The sequence below is a fragment of the Sinocyclocheilus grahami genome, unplaced genomic scaffold (genome assembly GCF_001515645.1).
Source record: "Sinocyclocheilus grahami isolate Dianchi unplaced genomic scaffold, SAMN03320097.WGS_v1.1 scaffold1401.1, whole genome shotgun sequence".
Taxonomy (NCBI): Eukaryota; Metazoa; Chordata; class Actinopteri; order Cypriniformes; family Cyprinidae; genus Sinocyclocheilus; species Sinocyclocheilus grahami.
Window position 1 is genome coordinate 149,351 of NW_015506580.1, and position 18,928 is coordinate 168,278.

General features: G+C 36.1%; 1 protein-coding gene across 1 annotated transcript in view; it reads right to left on the reverse strand.

Moving 5' to 3' along the window:
* Positions 1 to 1,317: 1,317 nt before the first annotated feature.
* LOC107569998 (chloride channel protein 1-like) overlaps positions 1,318 to 18,928 on the reverse strand; it is a 29,984-nt gene continuing 12,373 nt past the window's right edge. Inside the window, exons 4-23 of the mRNA XM_016256185.1 lie at positions 16,767 to 16,895; positions 16,144 to 16,277; positions 15,624 to 15,701; positions 14,540 to 14,618; positions 12,969 to 13,094; positions 11,463 to 11,547; positions 10,540 to 10,641; positions 10,269 to 10,353; positions 8,877 to 9,032; positions 8,729 to 8,798; positions 7,637 to 7,747; positions 7,274 to 7,487; positions 6,946 to 7,079; positions 5,681 to 5,862; positions 5,380 to 5,461; positions 5,086 to 5,162; positions 3,969 to 4,013; positions 3,720 to 3,824; positions 1,930 to 2,016; positions 1,318 to 1,832 (exon numbers count right to left, since the gene is read on the reverse strand). Coding sequence (XP_016111671.1) covers positions 1,458 to 1,832; positions 1,930 to 2,016; positions 3,720 to 3,824; positions 3,969 to 4,013; positions 5,086 to 5,162; positions 5,380 to 5,461; positions 5,681 to 5,862; positions 6,946 to 7,079; positions 7,274 to 7,487; positions 7,637 to 7,747; positions 8,729 to 8,798; positions 8,877 to 9,032; positions 10,269 to 10,353; positions 10,540 to 10,641; positions 11,463 to 11,547; positions 12,969 to 13,094; positions 14,540 to 14,618; positions 15,624 to 15,701; positions 16,144 to 16,277; positions 16,767 to 16,895 — 2,456 coding nt within the window. The 3' untranslated portion in view covers positions 1,318 to 1,457. The remainder of the gene's footprint in view (positions 1,833 to 1,929; positions 2,017 to 3,719; positions 3,825 to 3,968; positions 4,014 to 5,085; positions 5,163 to 5,379; positions 5,462 to 5,680; positions 5,863 to 6,945; positions 7,080 to 7,273; positions 7,488 to 7,636; positions 7,748 to 8,728; positions 8,799 to 8,876; positions 9,033 to 10,268; positions 10,354 to 10,539; positions 10,642 to 11,462; positions 11,548 to 12,968; positions 13,095 to 14,539; positions 14,619 to 15,623; positions 15,702 to 16,143; positions 16,278 to 16,766; positions 16,896 to 18,928) is intronic.

The following is an 18,928-nucleotide window of genomic DNA, read 5'->3' on the forward strand; positions in this document are numbered from 1 at the left end:
ATAAGCTTCTTCTTTAAATCCAAAAACTGACCCATGCTTAACTGAACAAAGATTTTTGCTTTTTTTAAATAAATAGAGGACTATTTTTTGTTCTTATGAATATTGCCACAAATGTTGTCGATTGAGCCAGTGCTATTTTAGTATTGTGTATACTATTATAACATTTACAGCTTTTATTATAGCTATATTTTTTTTTGTTTGATTAATTTTAGTTAAAAAAGGGTAACACATTACAATAAGGTTCCATTAGTTAACTATATTTCATGCATTAACTAACAATGAGCAATACATTGTTACAGTATTTATTAATCTTTGTTAATGTTAATTAATAATACAGCTGTTTATTTAGTCCATGTTAGCTCAGGTCCATTAAATAACATTAATAGATAGAACTTTTGATTTTAATAATATGTTGGAATTAACATTAACTAAGATTAATAAATGTTTTAGAAGTATTTTTCATTGTTAGTTTATGTTAACTAATGTTAACCAATGGAACTTTATTGTAAAGTGTTACAGTAAAAAAAAAAAAAAAAAGCTTCCAAGCTTTATAATGGCAGTGAATGGTGGTCGAGGTTTTGATATGGATATTTTTCTTACACAAACACATTTCAGGTGGCCTTTATTTCCCCCCCCCCCCGGAGCCGTGTGGAGCACTTTTTATGATGAATGGATGCACTTTATTTTGCTCCAAAATCTCGAGCACCATTCACTGCCATTATAAAGCTCAGAAGTCATTGCTCAGATTGTATTTGTCTGAAAGAAGAAAGTCATATACACCTAGAATGGCTTGAGGGAGAGAAAACCATGGGCTAATTTTTATTTTTGGGTGAACTATCCCTTTAATTTGATTTAATTTAAACTAACGTTTTTCATCTAATTTGTATGCATTATTTCAGCTTTATTTCAATTACCAAAATTATTATAGCTAACATTAACACTGAATTGAGTTTAACTTGAATATTGAACCTGAAATATTGCTTTAAATTGCATATCTATACAGTAAAAAAGTTTGATCAGGGAACCTAAAATGTCAAAAAATATAGTATGACTGAATTAACCTGACTACATTAGGTTACACTAAGACAAGGGTCAGATCAGATGCAAATAGCTTGTTAAGGAAACAAATCTTTCATTTTTACAGTGATATAATATCAGGTACAGCAGACAAACACAGGGATCGACTAGCAAAGAGAGAGAAGACATTCAGTGAGATGTGTCAGACCGACTGTCCATATGTACAAATGTATAGACAACAAAAGAAACACAAGTGAAAAAACATCTAGAAAGAAAGAGTATAGAGAGTCTTGTCCGGAGAGTAGAGAATCAACCAACAAGTCCGATGCTGCAGCTCTCGTGCACCAGCGCTGTGGCTCGTGCTGGGCTCAAAGGCGGCACCATAATATGGTTTGCCTCCCCCTGGAGAGCTGAATTTGAGAAAATGACAAACAATAGACCTATAAAGGCTCCTCATCACTCTCTCTATCAGTATCCGCCTCTCCTTCGGGCACAGAATGAAGAGAGGAGAGAGGGACTGTGGAAGAAGAAGGGGAAGGCAAATGCTCCTGAGAGGTGCTGACGGTACTTCTGCTGCTGTTGTCCGTGGCGATATCACACTCTTTGTCGTCTATCTGGAGACAACTATCAGCAGACTCGTCTTTACTTTCTCTTTTCACTCCCTCACTCCACAGCTCTCTGTCCCTTGTGGGAGAGGACGGGACGGAAGGGGAATGAGAAGGCTTTTTGGCCTTGCGTCTCGCGTCTCTGAAACTGGCCAGAGGAGGACGAAGTCGCACTCCGCTACGAGTCGACCCCTCGATTGCTTTCTGAAGCTGGAAGAGAGAAGCAAAATAATTTACTCTAACACTCTAGCATATGATAGAAAGTATGCAGAAATGCATGTAGACAGAGATGATAAATCATCTTTACCTCTTTTAGTGCGACCACCCCAACCAGTTTACCAATACTAGTTACATACGCATGACTGAGACCCAGGAGAGAGAACAGGGTGTGGGTCTGAAACGAACAAGCAAACGTTATATTTATGTACAGTATGTATGTGTATATATTAGGGCTGTCGATTTAACACATAAAAAAGATACAATTATTAGTGCATTTAACATACAAGCCCTGCCACAGACCTACGTAGGTTATCTTACATTTCATACAGTTGATTAGTGATAAACATGATCCACTGTGTGATGCAGTTAGAATGCCCCTAAAATTCAAGATATTGGGGCAATAATAACCCTGTATGAGTTTTTGTCTCATATTTAAATTATCGGGTGAACCAATGATTCTATGGCTCGTTCATAAAGAGAGCCATTTACTCCATTCCTGAATAAATCCGCTGTTTGAAGGAACCAAATGAATGAATGACATTTACTGCCACCAACTGGCAGTTTTAGTTTCTTATTTCGAGTATCATTTTATTAAAGAATAATTTCGTATTTACATATTACTAAAACATTAGTAATCTCAATCTCGGCATTATTTATGCAATTGTAATTGCAGTGTAAATGCATTCATGCCACCTCCGAGCTGCAATACACAGGCTGTAAATATAAATTCAATTCAGATGGTTATGAATATGTATGTATAAACACACACACATATACATATTTATATATATATATATATATATATATATATATATATATGTGTGTGTGTGTTTATACATACATATTCATAACCATCTGAATTGAATTTATATTTACAGCCTGTGTATTGCAGCTCGGAGGTGGCATGAATGCATTTACACTGCAATTACAATTGCATAAATAATGCCGAGATTGAGATTACTAATGTTTTAGTAATATGTAAATACGAAATTATTCTTTAATAAAATGATACTCGAAATAAGAAACTAAAACTGCCAGTTGGTGGCAGTAAATGTCATTCATTCATTTGGTTCCTTCAAACAGCGGATTTATTCAGGAATGGAGTAAATGGCTCTCTTTATGAACGAGCCATAGAATCATTGGTTCACCCGATAATTTAAATATGAGACAAAAACTCATACAGGGTTATTATTGCCCCAATATCTTGAATTTTAGGGGCATTCTAACTGCATCACACAGTGGATCATGTTTATCACTAATCAACTGTATGAAATGTAAGATAACCTACGTAGGTCTGTGGCAGGGCTTGTATGTTAAATGCACTAATAATTGTATCTTTTTTATGTGTTAAATCGACAGCCCTAATATATACACATACATACTGTACATAAATATAACGTTTGCTTGTTCGTTTCTATATATATATATATCTCATGGCCATTGCAGCCTAAAAATTCTTTCTAAAGCTACTTTTTGCCTATTTGATGCTTTTCTCATTTAACAATAATTACTTTATCTTTTGGAGGTAATTTCTGAGCCAAATTTGATGTGCGATTAATTTATGATTAATTAGATTAATTAAATCGCCACATCAAATGTTTTCTAAAATATATAAATAAAATTGAATTATATATATAATAATAATAATATTAAAATCATTACATTTGAAAAATATATTAACATATAAACACCTGAATGCAGGGTATAATGGTGCTGTTTTTATCGAAAAACTTTTCCCTGAGGGCATGAAATAAGGAGTGCTTTGGACTGACATTCAAATACAGATAAAAGACTAAATCACGATTCACTTGGAAAGACATAAATCCTCAATATAATACACAGTATTTCATGTGTGATCTCAGTCAGATTGTGGATTACCTTATGCAAAGATGTTCTCTCCACCAGCTGAAAAGGTGAGGGGTCAACACGGATCTGATCAATGTCAATTGGCTTTTCCAGCTCTTCCTCTTCCCAGGCTTTGATCTGAACACCCCAATACAACATAATCAGGGTCCTAAAGTCGCTGTGAGTGACTGACAGCTCACAGACAGCTTTGGGTCTGACGTGCTAATTGTAGCCGACTGTCTGAACTGCAGTGAAAATAAATCAATTCCTTCATCACCCTACCTCTTCAGGAGTCATGTTATCAACTACAGAAGGAGCTGCGGGGCTCTACAGAGAGAGGAATGAGAGGGAGACAGAGGGTCAGAAGTAATACACGAATGTTTGGAGGATAACATCATAATTCACTCAAAATAACCCTGTACATTTTTTATCCTGTTTTGCGACTCCACCTGCCCTACACAGCGTGTTTGACGCCACCTGCTGGTGCGAGCTGATAACTGAAATTGTGATCACATGGACTGGAAAGTGAAAAGACAAAATGTGTCACAACCAGCTTTTAAAACACAAGAATCTAAAAATGTGAGATTTCTCTCGATTTACAGTTAAAATATGCCAGCTTCAACAATAAACAGAAATTGTTAAAGAAAACTTTTACATGGAAAAACAGAATCAAAAGTAAAAAGCAATTGATTTTAGTTACTAGGGGCAACGGTTTTGCATGGAAAATTATGACACTAACTAAATATCATAAGCCTATAATTTTAGGCAATTACATAATTGGCTTAGCAGATACATATTCAATTTAAAAAAAAAAAAAAAATTTGTATTAGTATTATTTTTAAAGTAATACAAAAATAAAACTTGCACTGTCAGGCTTCAGAACAAGAACTGAACTTTTAATAATACATTTATTTTGATGCAAAATGTACGTATCACCCAGATCTTTATATAAAGTTGCATATATAAGTATGTCCAACATTATCTGTATTGTCACAAAATGCAAACTATATTATTGGCCAGCTCTAATCTGCTAAATGCGACTATAAAGCATGAAGACATTAAGACATAATAAACATTGTCTGTGAAGCTGCTTTGAAACAATGTGTACTGTAAACAACAGTATATAAACAAATTTACCTTCCATAAAATCGTCTGTGCATTCGTCTGCGCAAAGATTTATCAAAACTCCTGCCATAACCATGTACTGTATTGCCAATAAACTTGTTGGTCCATTACAGTACACAAGATTTTATTTGTTTTTACAAAATGAGGGATATGAGATAATTAAAAGCATGCCGTAGATGATTTCCTAGTTTTAAACTCATACACTCATGTTAACTCCACTCACGTCTTCAATAAGTTACACTGTCCTAGTAAATGACAATCTAAAAAAACACACCTCTGGTTCAGTCTGCCCTGATGAGGAAGACGAGGAGAAAAGACGATGAAGCGTCCTCCTCACGGACTGCAGGGCACCTGTTATGATTTGATGAATGCCGCTTCAATTTAAACAAGCCAACTTTGATATGAGACACTTCTACTGGTGAACATTTAGCTGGAATGAATGAGCTTGAATTGGTTTCGTGAATACATTCTAACACAAGGTCTATAAGCTGAATTGGTGTAGAGCTGGATACTGATCAGCTAGAACCTTTAAGAACTTGTTGCCAGGTAACAATACATATAAACTTACCAGATGTGGTGTGATTAGTGGAGATGTCTGTGGTTTTGGTGGACCCCAGTGGGCCGTTACACTCTTCAGAGACTCTGTTACCCTGTTAATCATTTTAGTAACAGTGTAAGATTAGTACACTCAAATAATTTGCTTGATTTTCAGAAAAGAACATTTATTTGGCATAAAGCTCTGCTTATTGATGTCAGATCAGAGAACTTCAAATCTGCCTCTGAGCAAAACAAAAAGAGAACAAAGATGTTCTCTTAGGGGTTTTTCTGGGGAAAACAGTGTGTGATAATACTTGTGGAGCTCTTCTCACCTTGTCTCCATTCTCCTCTCCAACCTCCTCATCCACAAAGGCGAAGGACTCCCAGATGACCTGTGACCCTGGGCTGGAAACGCCCTCACCTCGGTTATAAACCCGCCTCTCGGCTGAGAGCCACCAATCCGAGGCGGCCTGAAGTTCACATCTCTCAATGGAGCCCAATAGAATCATTGACTCTGGGCGTGGGAAATTAATTGACTTTTTTTTTTTTTTTATCAATTTCACATTTTTGCCAGAAGGAATCATCACACACCTACACATGTTAGACAATCCTGCTAAAAAAAATCATATATTAACTAGAATTTTATATTTAACTAGCTTTTGAACCAGCTTTAACCAGCAAGATGTCTTTGGTCAACCAGTTTCACCAGAAAGACCATACTGGTTGACTAGCTTAACCAATTTAATCTTGCTGATGAGCAGTGTGGCTATGGTACAGAAGCTGTTTCCTTGTCATTTAAAAAAAGCCATTGTAAATTTATATCTCATAATTTATATCTCAATTTTGTTTCCTGTAATTGCTATTTTATTTCTCAAAATGTGACTTTATATTTAACAACTTTGACAATTTCTCATAATTGCTCTAATAAGGTGACTATTTATTATTTTTAACTTTACCTCATAATTACCTTAGTTTTGTACTCTTTGATGAAAATGGGCTTCAATAATATATTTTGCAGTGTGACTTTATATCTCATTGTTGCGACTGTTTTCTCATAATTGTGTCTTTATTTCTCTCAATTGTGACAGTATATCTCACAATGTGACTATTTCTTGCAATGTAACTTTATATCTCACAATTGTAACCATCTCTCTTAATTGTGACTATTTTTCATGATTGAAACGTTATATCTTTCGATTTGACTATACAGCATATCTGAGAATTTTTTTTTTTGTAAATGTGACTATTTTTTCATAATCTGACTATTTATCATTAACTTCGTCTCACAGTTACCTTTTGTTATTTTTAACTCTGAGACAGAAATGGGTTTCCGTACTATATCTTGCAGAGTGAATTAATAGCTCACAATTGCGACAGCTTCTCGTAATTACTAAATTTGAATAATTAACTGTAACTGTGACTTTACTTCTCACAAAGTGACTATTTATTATTTTGAACACAATTATCACAGTTTTTTACTAGAAACAGGTCTTCAACCATCTTAAATAGGAAATTCACAATGGTCTAAACTGGTCTTTTCAATAGGAAATATAATCTGCAATATGACTACAAAGTGGTTTGTTCAACCAACACAGACCTTTGGAGTCGACGAGCGGGATGGTTTTGAGAGACGTGGACTCCAGGAGATCGTTCAGCTCTCTGTAAGTGGACTGAGGTGACAGAAACTTTATTTTCTTCACCATGATGTCCTCCACAAAGATATTATATTTACTGCCATGCAGAGAAAGAGAGAGATATTTTGTCAAAATAGTTTCTTCAAATTTTTTCATTACAAAACCATCAAATAAACCTCTAAAGTAGTTATATTGTTTGAAGGGAAAAGAGGTCAAAGATACTATCATCAATTCAGATCCGATATATCACATCTAAAACTACACCAGTCTCTAGAGATCTGGTAGTGGTACCTGATGTGGCCAATGCCGAGCTCTGGAAGATAGGGCAGCTTTTTGACCTGAATGATGGAGTCATAAAGAGAAGGCTGTAGACCCTGTGCCCCCATGTTGGCGAGAATCACGGCCACCATCATGGGCAGGATGTGCGAGATTTGACCCGTCAGTTCAAAACAGATGACTGCTGTTGAAACTGTGTGTGTGACTGCTCCTGTCATAGCTGCTGCCCCTACACACACACACACAGGGAGAAGCAGGGGGTCAGATGCAGAAAATTTGAAAGGAGAAGCATATGAGAAGTATAAATCTGCTACTTTAAGAGTAAAACTGGATTTTAGGGGTGTGAAGGATTGGCTGGAAAGGCGAATTTTTGCAGACCTATCACTGCGTAGCCTCCAGGCAGGATTTGGTACACGATCCCATCAAACAGAATTCCATTCGGAAACAGCGTGGCCATAATCTCACCCACCAAACGGCCAAATGCTGCTCCTGCTTGTTTCAGAAACATTATCATATTATTTCAGACACATTACAATTAAAAATAATATATATGTGTCTCATTATGTAATTAATTTTACCCTGCAAAGCCTACCATATCATATTTGCTATGCAAGTTTCTAAGGCCTTTAAATTAACATGATCAAAACTTTGCTGAAAAACCTGTTGTACACAATCTTTTACATGCCTTCTGTTGTCTGATTGATCGTTTTTACTTTTTAGCAATTGAAAGCTTTTTTTATAGTTTTTAAAGTATAGTTTTTAGTTTTATCATTCTAAAAATGATATTTTGATGTGATCTTTACAGACTTTCGTGAAGTAAACGCTGAGTATCTTTTATATTGTCAGTAATATTACAAGATAAATACTTACTGGACTAAAGCAACTTAGGTTTACTTTATTACTTGATCTCACTCATCATTGTATTGCATTCAATTATGATTTGCATTATTGTATTGCATTTAAAAATCATCTTACTAATTTACTGTTATTATTAGAAGACATAGCGTGAAAACGGATATTTATATGCATTTTATGTAATCAGTCTGCTATACTGTTATAAAGATCTGATTTACATTACAAGCTATCAGAACTGCATCTTACTTTTGGCCAAATAAATATCAGCAACTGCACTAAATTGCATAATTTGCTCAGTTTTGGCCCTCTGAATAAAATTGAGATGTTTTTTCCTCCTTGAGCATGAGCACCATATTCTCCTATATCAAGCTATGTGAGACATAAATGCCTGATATTGGGCAAAAATATGAACTTTTCACATGTCAAGCTTCACAGGATTAATATTATACTAGCCATACCCACTAAATATTTGGTAACACATAAAAGCTTGCATCAGGACTTTGAATATATGGACACTGAGATGTAAACAACATGATACATCCAATATAATAACCAAAATTAATTGCTAGGTCTCAGAAAGTTACATGACATGCTAATCAAAAAAGAATGACTGACCCAATATAAAAACAGGCATGAAAGCTCCAGAAGGGACTGGCATTGTAGTAGAGACCGCTGACATCCAGAACTGTGAAAGGAAATTAGCATTTACACAGCATACATTATGAAATTTGGTCACAGAAATCTTTCTACAACAAGCCAGCACCTTCATGACGAAGAAGAGGAGAAGGATGATGAAGACGCTGACTTGTGGGTGGAGCCAGGCAGCAGAGTGACCCAATCCGGGTGGAGCCGGTGAACCCCAGATCTTTGTCCAAGTGAAGTTATCAAACAGTGAATTAATGCACTCTCTTGGCATCAGCTGTGTGACAAAAGAGAAACAGAGACGCCACATGTTAAAAGACTTCCAAAGGACTCATTCATGACGTAGCAGTGAAGGGAAACAGCAGCTGCCTTGTGAGTCTCAAGCAGCTTTTTAATGACAGTGTTACACTTCAATAAACTAGCTAATCTAGGCTAAATGTTACAACGCTCGTTACAATGAAGTAGCCATACTCAGAAAGTGAAAACCTACAGTGGTGTAGGAACTGGTGTGTCTCAAAAATGAAAGGTGCACTCAGTCATTTAAAAAAACAAACAAATGAAAAGCAATTTCTGGAAATATCAGTAATATGATAAATACTCACATGAGATGAATAATAAAAAAAAAGCTGCTTAATTCTACATGGAGTGAGTCACCCCCATTTGGATGACACCATGTTGAGGTCACATGACCAGACGTTTTAAACATGTCAAGAATTACTCATGATTACAGAGACCCACACATGACATGCAGGGATAGATAATAATAATATACTGTAGATAATAATAATAATAATAATGATAATAATCTGTAGATAATAATAATAATAATGTTTATTTTATAAAGCACTTTTAGCCAGTTCTTTACACAACGTAAACATAAAAGCACATATAAACAATCAAACCAAACAATATAACAAGCACAATGTACACGCATAAACAGACACAATAACAACTAAATCAGTCAACTTCAAAGTGCAACCGCAAGCACATCAATGGAAAAGAACAAAACAAACATGTTTTTTTGTGAAGTTCACCAAACAAACTGTCAATATAAAAAAAAAACTACTAAGATAAACAAGTGAAACATAGGAAAACCTGAGTGCACTTTTAAAAGATTAGTTTTAAACGAAATAATTCAGTGCATGCTCAAAGGTTGTTTTTAAAATTTGGCTCTTGCAGCCACAACACATTAACAAACAAACAAACAAAAAAGGCTTCTGAACTGGTTAAGTCTCAGTGAAGTTCACCAAACAAACTGTCAATATAAAAAAAAACTACTAAGATAAACAAGTGAAACATAGGAAAACCTGAGTGCACTTTTAAAAGATTAGTTTTAAACGAAATAATTCAGTGCATGCTCAAAGGTTGTTTTTAAAATTTGTCTCTTGCAGCCACAACACATTAACAAACAAACAAACAAAAAAGGCTTCTGAACTGGTTAAGTCTCAGTAACACTGCTCTGTGGATGTCTACTTAAAATGTAAGTGTATAGTATATCCAAACAAATACACACCTCTCCAGCCATGAACTGGCCGAACCCAGGAGGAAATGTGAAGGAGGCTATAATTAGTGTCACAGCACCAGGGTAAATCAAGCGGCTACAACAAATAAACACAAACAGACGTAATTGAAATGGTGAAATGGTGTATTATCCTGATATTTTGATACTAGTAATGTCATTGTCAATGTCATATGCAATACAAGTAAAATAATAGAATAATAAATTAATTTTAAAGCTAAAATTGGTTTATGAAAAGTTTATTCATATGTAAATGGTGACTTGCTGTTTTGTGAGGAAGCGCTTAAGAGCCGTCGGTCTCCTCATGATCAGAACAACTTGTCTGTTCAGATAGACAAAGAACGCCCCTAGAAACCCACATGAGATCCTACAAACACACACACAAATTTAGAAACATCAGCCAGAAAAATTGTGAAATCTATTTGAAGATACAACATTATATGGGACAGTCGTGGCCTAATGGTTAGAGAGTCGGACTTGTAACCCAAAGGTCGAGGATTTGAGTCTCAGGTCCAGCAGAAATTGTAGGTGGGGGAGTGAATGTACAGCGCTCTCTTCCACCCTCAATACCACGACTGAGGTGAGACACTTGAGCAAGGCACCGAACCCCCAACTTCTCCCCGGGCACTGCAGCAATATGGCTGCCCACTGCTCCAGGTGTATGTCTGTGTGTGTGTGTGTGTTCACTACTGACTACTGTGTGTGTGTGTGTGCACTTGGATGGGTTAAATGCAGAGCACAAATTCCGAGTATGGGTCACCATACTTGGCTACACGTCACATCACTTTCACTTTCTATATACAGCTACATTTATGGTAAACATAGGTGCATATACACATAATGAATCAATAACTGCACATACTTGAGGTGAGACACTTGAGCAAGGCACCGAACCCCCAACTTCTCCCCGGGCACTGCAGCAATATGGCTGCCCACTGCTCCAGGTGTATGTCTGTGTGTGTGTGTGTGTTCACTACTGACTACTGTGTGTGTGTGTGTGCACTTGGATGGGTTAAATGCAGAGCACAAATTCCGAGTATGGGTCACCATACTTGGCTACACGTCACATCACTTTCACTTTCTATATACAGCTACATTTATGGTAAACATAGGTGCATATACACATAATGAATCAATAACTGCACATACTGTACATGCACGTACATAGACACACACTAACCCACACACCCAATTATTGCAAAAGCTGGCAGTTCCTGCAGGTCAAAGGGGAAGTCCATACGAAAGTTTGTACGAAACAGTGCTGTGATCGTAACTGTGGGGAAAAAACAAACATGTTTTAGTCTTTAAGCAAAATCGCTGTTGTTCTGAATATCATTACTACACTAAGTATGCTTGTGTAATATTACTTTTATACAACAGTTCAATAAACATTAAGTTAATATTAAGCAGACACAATATTGACACGGTCTATTTTTTTCCTCCAATGAAAATACTTAAAAATGAAGGTAAAGCAGGATGAAATGTTGTGTGTCAACAATAGTGTCTGTTTGCTGAAATAAACACTATTATACGGAATGAAATAACTGAGTGAATTATTCAGTGACTTTCTCTTCTACCGCTGTAACAATGTAACCTACAAAATAAGTCACTGAAAAATACCCACCACTAATAAACACACTGAAAGCCTGTCTGAAACATGCACACAAGCAGACTGATAGAAAGAGTGAAAAGTCTTATTGTTGTTGGACTGTACATCAGCACTTTTGGAACATTGCTCAGCTGATCAAAACTGACGACCGGAACTAAATGTTGTATAATGTATTTCATTTATAGAGATCAGTAAGCAGTGGACAGCTTGACATCTAGCATGAAATTAATTAATTATTAATTTATCATATCTGTGTGTGTGTCTCACCAGAATCTTTGTTCCACACTGACAGTACTCGGAATATGAAGGCACTGAATGTGGCAGCGAAATATCCTCTCCAGTAATTCCTCACTGCAAAATATGTCGACGTGACCTCAATACTGAACAACACACCTGAGAGATAGTGAGGAGCAAAAATAATATAAGATAAAAAAAAGAAAGTTACATAAGAGCTGAGAAAGCAATTTAGAAACAGAACATAAGAGTGTAAGAGAGGTGAATAGTAATAACAAAAACAAATAATAATAGTTAAAAATAAATACTAAATTAATTAATTAATTAAGTATGCTTGTGTAATATTACTTTTATACAACAGTTCAATAAACATTAAGTTAATATTAAGCAGACACAATATTGACACTATTTTTTTCCTCCAATGAAAATACTTAAAAATGAAGGTAAAGCAGGATGAAATGTTGTGTCAACAATGGTGTCTGTTTTCTGAAATAAACACTATTATACGGAATGAAATAACTGAGTGAATTATTCAGTGACTTACTCTTCTACCGCTGTAACAATGTAACCTACAAAATAAGTCACTGAAAAATACCCACCACTAATAAACACACTGAAAGCCTGTCTGAAACATGCACACAAGCAGACTGATAGAAAGAGTGAAAAGTCTTATTGTTGTTGGACTGTACATCAGCACTTTTGGAACATTGCTCAGCTGATCAAAACTGACGACCGGAACTAAATGTTGTATAATGTATTTCATTTATAGAGATCAGTAAGCAGTGGACAGCTTGACATCTAGCATGAAATTAATTAATTATTAATTTATCATATCTGTGTGTGCGTCTCACCAGAATCTTTGTTCCACACTGACAGTACTCGGAATATGAAGGCACTGAATGTGGCAGCGAAATATCCTCTCCAGTAATTCCTCACTGCAAAATATGTCGACGTGACCTCAATACTGAACAACACACCTGAGAGATAGTGAGGAGCAAAAATAATATAAGATAAAAAAAAGAAAGTTACATAAGAGCTGAGAAAGCAATTTAGAAACAGAACATAAGAGTGTAAGAGAGGTGAATAGTAATAACAAAAACAAATAATAATAGTTAAAAATAAATACTAAATTAATTAATTAATTAATAATAAATAATTAAAAAAATATTGCAAACACTCTCCCCATCTGCTATTGGTCAGTCAAACAGATAGCCCCGCCCCAAACTCACTCCATTGGTTGAGACAGTATTGCTGTGTCGGACGGTTAGGAGGCACAAACAAACCACCACAGTCGTGGAAAGCAACACATTTGGCTTCCAGAAGTAAAAATCTCAATCATTGTATCAGGTGTATTTTAATGATAACTTGTAAACTTTTAAAGACAGACCTACTCTGCACTATGAGGTTGTTAATTAACTGTCCCTGGTTTTGTTGAAGCTATCAGTCCGCACTATTTCAACTTATGTCTTAAATAATGTTGTTTAACCGTGGAATTCCTGGTGAAAAACAACATTGGCCATGATTCTGTAAAGAACTCCAACAAGTAAATCATCCGCAAAGAGCACTTCTGCACCTGACCATTCCCATGAAACGCAGAGAATGACATAATATGACGTCAATCTCCCTACACTCTACAGGTGCATCTCAATAAATTAGAATGTCGTGGAAAAGTTCATTTATTTCAGTAATTCAACTCAAATCACCTGTACTTCCCACTGCTCTCAAACGGCATATTTTGCAATAAACATAAAAAAAGATTGGTTTTATATAATACCACCATCTTTAAATCAATAGATTTGTTTTAAATTTGATAAATGTCATTTACAATGCTTCATGGGATTGTAGTTCTTTTGTAGTTTCTAATGTGATTCACCTTGTAGCTAGTTAGTTTGGTTCATAACTTATAGCTCTTTAACAAAGACTTTTTTCTTTTTTTTTTAATCCCTATGACAAAAATACTTCTGGAACCAAGGCCGCTGAAAAACTGCACTTTAAAATAATGATAATTTTATAATAGTAATAATAAGAGTAACATTACTGCTAAAGTGTTTACACTCAAATCAACTGACCAGTGGCTTACAGTTCTCTTCTGGATATTAAGCTTTTCAAAAGTATTTTATCATCCAAAAAATTATTTTATTAGAAGTAAGCTTAAAAGAATTTACATTCACACACAAACACTTTTCGAAATCCACATGCACTCTCTAAAAGTACTTCAAATGTTCTGGCTCGTTATCATGCTCTCCTCATAGAGAACACACCGTTTAAGATACATAAAACATGCACAGCATATGAATTTATAACACACGGGTGCTTTTAACTATGAAGTGTTGACGAGGTTAATTATTCAGCAGGCGTCAAGCTGAAAAAGAAGGAAGAGGAACTGAAAACTACAGGGATAGAAATTATGAGAGATTTTTACCTCCAAGGGGAGTCCCAAAACAGCAGCCCACCCCAACAGCACATCCTACTGTCAGTATGTCTGTGTAACCATATGGGTTCTACTGACACCAAGACAGAAGAGAGAGGAAGAGAGAGAGGGAGTTTGAGGTGAAGGCAGAAAGGAGAACGGGTGAGTTAGAGGGGAGGGAGATGAGGGGATGTAAAGAGAAGAATAGATTAGGAATGTCAGCGGTTACATTGCGTGGGAGGGAGAGAGAAGAAGAAAGAGTAGAGCCGAATGGAAGGAGAAATAAAGGGAATGATGGATAAAGAGAAGCAAAGGAAAAACAAAAGGATTATGTGAATACACAATTCAGAGGATTTGTTCAGTGTGGCAAAGAAAGGCAAACCAAAGCTTTACACACATACCAACTAAGCATAAACACACTAAAAAGAGAAAGGAGATGAGAAGGACAAACATCATGTTGTGAAGTACTGTGTACAGTGAGTATACATGGCACAATGTAATCCATGCTGGGTAAAAGTGGGCGTGACTTGCCTCCCACTGGGGCAGCGAAACAAGTGGCCACTCCCACTGCACAGGCACACACCAGCAGATCCTGAACATGGGCACTATTCTGGGTCATTTGGGTGGGGTTAAAATAACAGCGTCAGGACACACATTCAAGAAGCATGCCAAAAAATACCATCACTATTAATACAGACAGACAAAAATAATAAGGTGTTATAGGGGAGAGACAATGAGACGGGGATAAAAAAGAGAATACAGGGAATGAGATGAGAGAAATATGCAATTAGTATGACTAGCATTTATTTTAATTCATAAACATTAGACACACACAATTTTGTAACATTAAACTGAGTATAACATTCAAAAGCTCATCATAAGTTCATCATAATCCTTAACTGTTGATCAGAGACAGGTTTTGGCATCTGTTTACTCATAAAATAACTTGTGATGGCAGTGGTGTGGAGTGGGAATTTATATGCCAATGAGAGGTAACTTGATCCTAGATCAGCAATTAAGGTCAGCAGCTTCTGAAGAGTTACTCACACACTCATGGCACACACACACACACAGGCTCACAGGGACTGATTTTTACCTCATACACACCGGTGAAGATGGACATGACCCTGCTCAGCACTGCCGCACATATACTGGCAATATGCACGAAAGGACCCTGAGGATATAATGCAGGTTATTAATCAATAAACAGCAGCAGATGAACAATGTACTGTGTCTATGAGGAGAGTTTATGTAACAAAATGCATTTCTCTGAATGCAACCAGTTAGCAAGATAACTGAACTAATGGATGAACAGAACTGAAGAATATGAGAATAAGAGAATGGGATGGATGCACAGACAGAGAGACAGAGAGATAGATAGATAGATGGATAGATAGGACAATGGATAGAACGTTAGAATGACAGACAGACAGACAGATAGATAGATAGATAGATAGATAGATAGATAGATAGATAGATAGATAGATGGATAGAACGTTAGAACAACAGACAGACAGACAGACAGACAGTCAACTGTAAAAAAGATTTATATATTTTAATAAAAAATTGCACATTTACATATAAAAATATAAAATTATAAAGTAGCAGAGGTCCACCTCCTTCCCGATGGGCATTCCACTGCCCAGCCCAGCCGTAAGACCGATGACTTTAGCCACAAATGCCTTGAGCGTCAGATACTCCTTTAACACCACACCTCTGAGAATGGTCTTGAGCTCAGGGATCCCAGAGCCTGAGGGACAGAGAAAAGATTTTCAAGAGAGAGAGAGAGCGATGCGAATGAAATGAATCCATAAAACACAAACACAATTTCACACAGAGTGTAGATCTTGTCACAGACTATAAAAGAAGAAAAAAGATTGGCATGTGTCCTCTAGTCTGATGTGGAGCATATGAGAAAGCTATTAAAACAACTGTGGCGTGCAGAGGTGAGAGAAAGGAAGCGAAAACGAGGCTGTGATGATCACATCTTGAAAAGAGGGCAGGAAGATTTGAAGTGTTGTGGGTGGTTAAGGTGGCTTGAGGACAACAACTAGACAAAACTGAATATACAGCATATTAGCTGAGGACATATGACAGAACAGAGGGACACAGAAATGATTTGACATTGTGAGCAGAGCACCAAAATAGAGATGTGAATGCAAGGGTAAAGAACGGAGGACAAACAGAAATAAAACAGGCTAATAAAAGCAGGAATTAGAGGAGGATGAGATGAACAAACCAATAGCTTGTGGAGAGACCAGGTGACAGAAGAGGGATGCAAAAACGATGAGGATGATGGGATATGAGACCCAGGCCAGATACTGCAGAGCCACATTCCCCTTCAGCTCTCCGTACATCCACTTATATGCTGAGAGAGAGAAAAACAGAAAGGTTTAAGAGAAGTAGGATACTGTTTATTTGATCAAACTAAGTCCGGTCCCATAATACTTACGAATGGGGAAGAAAAATACTGAAGTGTTGAAAAAATTACTTTCATTACTAACTATTAATTATTTCATTTCCTTCAAACATATGATACCATTTGAAGCCTGTAATGGTATTCAAGGAATAATTTACCCAAAAATTGATTTATCACAGACAAGCAGCTTTTCATTTCAGAAGACGTTAATTGATGGACTGGAGTCGTGTGCATTACTTGTGGATTATTGTGATGTTTTTATCAGCAGTTTTAACTCTCATTCTGACGGCACCCATTCACTGCAGAGGATCCATTGGTGAGCAAGCTGTTCTGATGAAGTAACAAACTCATCGACATCTTAGATTTGGGTAAATGTCCAGCAAATTTTCATTTTGGGTGAACTATTTCTTTCATAATGCTATGTAATACACATCGTCAACTAATATAATTTTCTAATAACATTTGCAATAAAATGCATGAAAACATGATACAACATATTAAATTGGGTGTTGATTAAATTCAACGCATTATATTTAAATCACCATTACATTTAGGGTAGAAAATTTGCACCCTGTAAATTATGTGTATTACAGTATAAGGCATTGTGAATGCATTAACAATACATATATTATTTCATTTTGGCATGACAATTGCCAAGAGAATTCTCCTTAGGAGATAACTCTGTCTCTGTTCCCAGTATCAGTAATTGGCTCTCTGAGGTGGTGTTCTCCCTTCAGCTCCAAAGAATAGATTTTCTCAGAATTGGCAGCCACACTAAACCAGAGACGCTCAAAGCAAGTTGGCCAGTGACGACCTTTAGTTTGGGCCACCATGCCATATTTTGATTCAATTTGATTAAAAGAAAACCATAGTTACCATAGAAAAAAAATACTATGGAAGTGTGGGATTACAAATTTAAGAATCTGTTAAAAATATGCTGATTCTATGTTCTGACATAGCATCACATGAAAAACTAAGGTGAAGTACATTGTATTTAGCATTTAAGGTAAATTACATCAGACAAATGATTATCTTAAGCAAAGTGTAGCAAGAGGTTCCTGTCTGTTCCTGTTCTCCTATTGTTAGTAAAATGAACCAGATTACTGAGACGACCACCTTTTGTTTGTAATGGCTCTTGGTGCCTCTGCCCCAGTCTTTGAGTAGTTATACTGATTGAATTAGGACTGTCAGACTGATTGGATTAGCACCTATGCATTTGAATGACACTGTTATGCTGATGAGATCAAGGCTGGGAAAATGCCGGTGTCGGGCTGATTGCCTGTACTTCATTTGCATGCTATAGGTTAGATTGTCTCCACCTCTACTGAATGTATCCCGCCCCCTTAAAATTTATATAAACTACAGCGTATCACTGCTTTAGTCAGACTTTTGATGACTGCAGCGCCACGCAGCGTGTTCTCAATAAAGCACTCTGCTGAAGATACCCAAGAGTCTCCTGGTCTCTGCTTCGACGAGGAAAAAGTTTCCTACAGAGGTCAGTGGCTACCAGCAACTGTTTGGTTATCCACATTCTTCAAAATATCTTCTTCAGTGTTTAGCAAAAGAAAGAAACTCGTACAGGTTTGAAACAACCTGAGGATGAGTAAATTAAGTCAGAATTTCTGACTTATGAACTATACTGAACTATACTTTTAATATAATATAGTTATATGTCTGGTATATACAGACATATATAGACAAGGTTTGTATTTGAATTCAACTGTATCTGATGTGTTTCATAAACAGATGTTACTACTCTCTTTTATATTGTGATGCTGTGTTGTTTGAAACATGACAAAATATTAAGACTTACATTAATTAAATTTGATTACATAAAAAAAAAAAAAATAATAATAATATATATATATATATATATACAGTGGGTACGGAAAGTATTCAGACCCCCTTAAATTTTTCACACTTTGTTATATTGCAGCCATTTGCTAAAATCATTTAAGTTAATTTTTTTCCTCAATGTACAC